Source organism: Eucyclogobius newberryi, unplaced genomic scaffold, assembly GCF_026437365.1.
Source record: "Eucyclogobius newberryi isolate DKJ021-1_F unplaced genomic scaffold, fEucNew1.0.hap1 SCAF_17, whole genome shotgun sequence".
Classification (NCBI taxonomy): Eukaryota; Metazoa; Chordata; class Actinopteri; order Gobiiformes; family Gobiidae; genus Eucyclogobius; species Eucyclogobius newberryi.
The window spans coordinates 26701310-26708023 of NW_027315801.1; the positions used below are offsets into that span (position 1 = coordinate 26701310).

Here is a 6714-nt window from a genome sequence, read left to right on the forward strand (position 1 = left end):
TCTGTGATATTACAACTTACAAGATGAAATTTCCCTTTACTGCATTAGGTGTAGCCTAAAGCAACACATTGTCTCAAACACTGCGGAAAATACATTTAATAAAGAATAACTAATAACTGTAATATATGATGAAATGGCAACCTAATATAGACAAACCCAAGTTAAAATTTGTATTTTTAATATGCCAAAAAAAAAACTAAACTGCATATTTATTAACTTAATATAATTCATATTAAACACATATTTTTCATTTCTTCTTTTCGTAAGTGTCCTTTTAGGTATGCATCTTTTGTTCTGACACACAGATCCCATGTCAGTTTATTTGGCAGCAGGGTCTACTGTAAAATCCTCTGCAATCCTCTTCTGATATGCTCGCTCTGACTGTTTTCTTCGGTAAACATCATCTGAAATAAAAAAAAAAGAAAATAATGAATTTGCAGCTGTAAATAATAGATGGGATTAAATAAAGTAATAGTTGACTAGCAGCAAATATGGTGAGTAGTGCAAGATGTATCTATAATATTCAATAATTTAGTATAATATATAAAAAGTTATTAACTATACATTATGTAGGCTAAATATCGATGCGATTTTTTAGTCTATGTATACATTTAGTTTTTATTTGAATCAATTGACACTTTACATTTTTCTGTTTCTGCCACCTTTACTTGTTTTATATTTTTTTTACCAAATTACCGACACACATTTCCAGTAAAGTCACTAAGAATGGCAAATTATGACCTGTGTCTAAATTTGAGCATTTAGATTAGGGAAGGTCCACCTAGGAACTATATTATAAAATGGGGGATTTTTTTTAGAGTAACACGCGGGGTTCAATAACAAAAACAAACAGCAAAAAAACATGTGAACAAATTACCCCGCGTGCTTTAATTATCTAAATGCGTCATGTTAATCAGGTAATAACAACGTGGCAAACATTCAGAGTCGCAGTAGCTGTTGTACACTTACAGAAAGTCTCTTCTCCGATCCTCACGTTGATCATGATCCACTCCATGACACCCCCAATACAGAAAAATATGGGCAGAAACCTGTAGGTACCGAAACGACGTTTACCAGGAACTAAGTTAAGAATAAAGCTAATGTTTTCACGTCTATGCAACATCTTCTGTTACGCTGACTGACTCAGTTTGAGGAGAAGGTTGACCGATCCATGTAACCCCTTGAGAAGTAAGGCGTAATGGCAGCGAAGTGTGCACGTTTTTCTCACCAGCGTAGACCAAACGGGCGGTGTCGCATTGAAAAGTGTACACGGGCGTACCTGGACTTCAATGATGAAGGAAACAAACGCACTTTCAATGTTGTCACTTCCGGTTAAATCTAAACGCTATTACTTTTTTCTAATAATAAAAAGAAAACTGTCAGAAACCCATTTCGCGGATAAGACAAACCTTTTGGTTGCAGCAGGTATGAAAATGTTCTGTACATCTGTTTCTTTATACGGGTAAATCAATTGAATTTATATATGAACAAATATACAAATGAATTTATTGAACACATTATTGATGGGATTATGTCAAACATAGTACTGTAGCACAGGTAAAGACACAAGACATTCAGACATATGCAATGGATTTATACAACTTTACAAAAACGTACCATACATAGTGTTTTGAGAACACACAAAAAAACTAGACAGCAAATTAAGACAAGATTACGCTACAAATAATTTAACAATGAAGGACACCACCACATTGAGCAAATATAAAATTACTTTGTTAAAAAGAAAATGTTTTCAAGCAATTGGAAAAATGTACACACATTTCTAAAGTGGCTTTATTGTACACTAAGGTATACCCATGTTTACATTTTATATATATATATATATATATATATATATATATATATATATATATATATATATATATATATATATATATATATATATATACGTATATACGTATATACGTATATATGGGTGCACGGTGGCAGAGCGGTTAGCTCTCTTGCCTCCCAAGAAGGAGATCATGGCCCTAGTGAATGAATGTGAGAGTGAATGGTTGTCCGTGTGTCTATGTCTAGGCCCTACGACGAGTTGGCCCCTGTCCAGGGTGTACCCCACCTAAGGCCCAAAGTCACTGGTGTAAGCTCCAGTCACACCCTACCCCTAACGGAAACAAGCGGTAGAAAATTAATGAATATACTAATATATTGTGGCAGGGCTGTGTAATTGATAGATTTTTTATTTTTATTTAGAGACTCAAGGTCCAATAGTTTCAGTTCAATCCTCTTTCAGTGTGCAGTTTGGAGCATAATTCAGTAGACTATGTCCTGTGTTGAATGGCACCAATATACACATACATATATACATACATAGTTTGTGTCCTCTCAATTGAGCATAACGATATACTATAAATGCTGGCCAGGGAGTTTTCTTTAAGGTATGTTTAAGATACTGGTTCTCAATCTTCCACTTTGTGTGCTGGTCGACAAAAAGTCCAGTGATGCTCTACTGTATTCTCATTTGCACGTTCACTCATATGATGTACACGTGTGTTTCGAATGGTAAAGCCCTGTTTCATGATGTAGTCCATGAGGTGAACTCTGAGGGACACTTCTTGATGATAGTCACATGGTCCAAATGTGAAAGATACCTGACAATCCCTTGTATCCATCATATGTTTGTTCCATTTGGTGAAGTTGTTAGCTATACCTTCAAGCAGGGCATGGACCTTCGTGGTTATAGTAAGTTGTGTAATAATAACAGCGACAGGATTTGAGTATTTTGACAGTTTTCTTGTGCTTGACAGCTCAACTACCTGTTCAAAGATATCAGGAGGATAGAGCGGTTTGGGATCACTAAGGCACTGGATTAAAGGTTCAATTTGATAAAAGTCAGCCTCTTTCCTCAAGAGGTCGGTCTCTGTGAAGTCAAGAGGAAGAGTAAGTTCAGATGTCCGTAGGAAGTTCAGGATGTAACGGAAGAGTGTCCCATCTCGGTCTATAAAATAGTTTCCATGCGAGTCCCGGGTTGTGGGAAAGTCTCCCCGAAACATGGCCCCCAACATTGAATCCGGGTAGCGCTGCAGAGTGGATAAACTGGTGGTGAAAAGCTGGCCCCCGACATTTAAAGTAACTGGACTAGTCACCTGCAAGACAACAAACCAGAATGGTCAAAATCAAAAACATGTACACTGTTACGGCATCAACAAAGTGGTAATGCAAGATAATACATAAACAGCAGGCAGGGGATCATGATGTCCGTCTTTACCTTACGACCCCAATCTCCATTCTCCATTTGAAGAACTGCTTGGGCAGAAGAGAAATCCCAAATCCGAAAAGTCGTCTTCAGTGTTGGTTTCGCCGTGCCAGTAGATAAAGGAGGCTGTAGCCGTGGAATGTCCTGCGTCCGCTTGACTAAAGACCACCACTGACTAAGTTAACAAGACCCTTAAACCCGCATGTGTAAACAATGCTCAGCTAGCACAACCTAGCCTATAGCTAGCTAAATGCTAACTAGCGCGCGACTAGCTTGAAACTTGCGTCAATACGCCCAAATCCCAAACAAACCAGTTTAGCTTAAGCGGTTCCTCGCCAGTCCCCTGTTTTTTCCTATACGTAGAGGGCAATCGATTGCATGTCCCAGTAAAGTCTGGCTGCAGCAAAGATCGGCCACTGTGGCAGCTGTGGACCGCTCCAGGCTGCAGCAAATGCGCACATATGAGAGTCAGATGGGGGAGGAACGAGTCGAGTGCATCCACATCAGCAGACACGACAGCACTACACTACAGCATGCTGGTACTCGTTTCTACAAAACAATAAACAAATTCAAAGGTTACACAGCTGAAAATATTTTATTGCAGTCAGCCAGTGTCTGCATTCCCTCATATGAAAAAAAGTTGGCCAATTATTTAGATGAATATTTCCCAGTCTTTCAAGTTTGTGTCTCCCTTTTCCCTCAGGAAGACTTCTTTGCACCCCCTCTGGCCTCTTGCTGCTGGATGATGAACTCCAGGATGAGTTTGGCTGTCTTAGACGGTCTCTCCATCACCACTGAGTGTCCACAGTTGTCCAGTAGGTCAATTCTGCATCCAGGCAATATTTCTTTTATCACTGCAGTTCCAGACACATCCACCACCTGAAAGAAACAATGTAAGAAGTGCCTTGTTTTGTCAATTCCATTCCAAGCATTATGCACATTACCTGGTCTCGTTTCCCCCATATGACTTGCAAGGGTGCTGTGATCAGATGTAAGTTTTCTTGTAAAGCATATCTTGATTTTTCGCCAACAATCTCCATAAAAACTAAAGAATACGCAATATTAGATGAGCTTGACCACAAACACATTTAAATGGAATAGTGTGCAGGCAATGCCTAACCGTCTTGGTAAAATTCATTATGGGGTTCTTGGACATCTACTAATCCTTGTAGAATCTAAGAGGAAAGCACAGTGTAGTATGTTTAGTGAGGAACAGGAGAAGTAGCCTAATAATAGTTATTTATGAACTGTCAAGCTGACCTGTTGTGGTATTTTAAAGCGAACATGAGAACAAAGTTTAAACATGTCTTCCATCTCTTCCGGTGTTGTTGGGATCAGTGGGATGTTTAGTGTGAAATTACTGTGCTCCAGATCCTGCAGATGGTTGTCAAATTTAGTTTCACAGAGGTGTTTTATTCCTGCAAAGGGTAGAACATAAAAGTTATATACTAATAAAGACAACTGAACCAATTACTCCAAGACAACAGGACAAGGATGTCTTCAAACTATAAAGAGCTAGTGAAATGCAAAGCTCTCTTTAAGAAGGCCGATTACTAACTACCAATACTGCCATAGTATGTTATGAATATAATGAACCCCCTGTCCCTTTTTTGGTTGTCCAGCCATTTAGGCCTATGTCCCTCATCTCACGTACAGAGAGAATGCCCCACTTTTTCACGTGTGCAACATGAATTTAATAAATAAATAAGTGAGATTTGCAGTTACAGCAAAAAAACAAAAACATAACTTTTGGTGAATTCTGAATTACTAGGTTGTAATGTGTTGGCCCATGTACAGTTATTAATTTGTAATAAATACTATTCATCCCACATCGTCCTACTACATCCCAACAACTTTTACTTCAATTTGAGGTGGTCACTCTATGCAGTAAGGGATCAAAACTGCCAACTTGTGCGTTAGTTTCTCCAAATTAGCTATATAAAAAAAATAGAAATAAAAGGTATAGAAAGCATACTCACCGGCTGGGCATATTAGGGTCAGACTGCATATTTCTGTGGGATAAAAGGCTGCAAAAACTCCTGCAACATTTCCCCCCATTGAGGTCCCAACAAGGTGAAAAGGTTTCCTGTTTAAACGAACGGCCTCCACAAACTAGGGAAAATATTCAGCACATATAGGATATAAGTACAACGTTGCAACCTCAATAATTTGTGTTGTTATTACAATGGATTACTACAGTTTATTACCTGGTGAATTCTTCTGGCTTGCCCCTCAATGGAGTAATCATCTGTGTTGATTCGTGTTGTGCCCTCATGGCCCGGCATGTCCACACACACTATGTGCAAGTGCTTTGGTAGGTACTGAAAACGGCCTGAAATTAATCTTTGAACTATTTCTCACTTGAATTATGAGTCACATAACAACTTATCACAGTGTTTCTTTCTGATCACACCTTGACAACAGTGAGCCATGAGTCCTTATGGGCAGACAGACCATGCAGCATTAAAATACTTGGTCTCATTCCTGGCTTTCCTCTGTACGAGTAACAGAAGCGATATCCACCACAGTCTGCAAACCGCACCTGCAAACCCAGCGTTCTCCTCCAGTACCTGTAGATGAGGAGGGGAATATAAAAAGCCAAGGATAAAACTGATAAGTTGTTTCTTTCACTGTGCTTGCGGCACTGAACTAAAACAATGTTATTTTAAATGACACAAAAGGCTCACCAATAATAAACCTTTATGAGCGTTGAAGGCCAAAAAAGAAAAGAGGCAACAAAAGCCAGGATGGGAATGGCTAGTGTGGCTCCAGCAATGATAAACAAGTTGATGATATCTAGATCTGCTGCCATTACATCCACTATAAGAACACAGATTATTGACACAATAAAAAAAATCCTCAGAGAAATTCGTTTTTACATCTACATTTATGAATAGAACAATTGACAGTTTTTTTTTCTCCAAAGGCACAACATATTAAACAGGACTTTACCTTGTTGAAGACAAATCCCAGTTTGGCTCCTGAAGATGTTTATTTCAGCTTAGTGTCTCCAGATTTCTGAAAACAAAAACGGTAAATTCCTGTCGCTAAAAGTCTCACGTTGTATGGATGATATTGTCCGATTACGCTTGCTCTGGATAATCCCATTGATTACCTCTGGCAGAAGAAAAACTGGGACATCACATTAGCCAGTCAATGTTTCAAAGAGAACACTGGTGTAGCAGTTACATTAATTTAAACATAATCTCACAGTATCAATTTATATGCTGTAAAATCAAAGAAATTGTATCAGCAGATACACACTTTTGTTCTTCCTTAGACAATAACATATCTTTATAATATTTATTCAGGCTTAGCATCAGCATGTGGTTCTTGGTCCCCTGAGGCTCAGAATGAACTGCAGGGACTGCAAACATACACACAAATCATAAATATAACTTTCCTCTGGTAATCTCTTGTGAGAAGAACTCATTTACTGTACATCTGTACAGTGCATTATTGTTTTCATACAGACCTAAATCAACCTATGATGATCT

At 38.4% G+C, this 6714-nt stretch overlaps 3 protein-coding genes across 3 annotated transcripts; all 3 read right to left on the minus strand.

The window, feature by feature from the left end:
* Window positions 1–230: 230 nt before the first annotated feature.
* uqcc5 (ubiquinol-cytochrome c reductase complex assembly factor 5) lies at window positions 231–1213 on the minus strand. Its single transcript, XM_072449717.1, has 2 exons — window positions 970–1213; window positions 231–404 (listed from the first exon to the last, which is right to left on the minus strand). The coding sequence occupies exons 1-2, from the start codon at window positions 1121–1123 to the stop codon at window positions 319–321; spliced, it is 240 nt and encodes a 79-aa protein (XP_072305818.1). The 5' UTR covers window positions 1124–1213; the 3' UTR covers window positions 231–318.
* A 1077-nt stretch (window positions 1214–2290) lies between these two features.
* On the minus strand, window positions 2291–3527 carry kctd6b (potassium channel tetramerization domain containing 6b). Its single transcript, XM_072449718.1, has 2 exons — window positions 3230–3527; window positions 2291–3107 (listed from the first exon to the last, which is right to left on the minus strand). The coding sequence occupies exons 1-2, from the start codon at window positions 3254–3256 to the stop codon at window positions 2421–2423; spliced, it is 714 nt and encodes a 237-aa protein (XP_072305819.1). The 5' UTR covers window positions 3257–3527; the 3' UTR covers window positions 2291–2420.
* A 381-nt stretch (window positions 3528–3908) lies between these two features.
* Window positions 3909–6371, minus strand: abhd6b (abhydrolase domain containing 6, acylglycerol lipase b). The gene is made up of 9 exons (XM_072448565.1): window positions 6170–6371; window positions 5905–6037; window positions 5631–5787; window positions 5425–5538; window positions 5197–5329; window positions 4478–4635; window positions 4338–4392; window positions 4162–4262; window positions 3909–4096 (listed from the first exon to the last, which is right to left on the minus strand). Exons 2-9 carry the CDS (start codon window positions 6027–6029, stop codon window positions 3917–3919), a joined length of 1023 nt encoding a protein of 340 aa, XP_072304666.1. The 5' UTR covers window positions 6030–6037; window positions 6170–6371; the 3' UTR covers window positions 3909–3916.
* Between the last annotated feature and the right edge of the window lie 343 nt (window positions 6372–6714).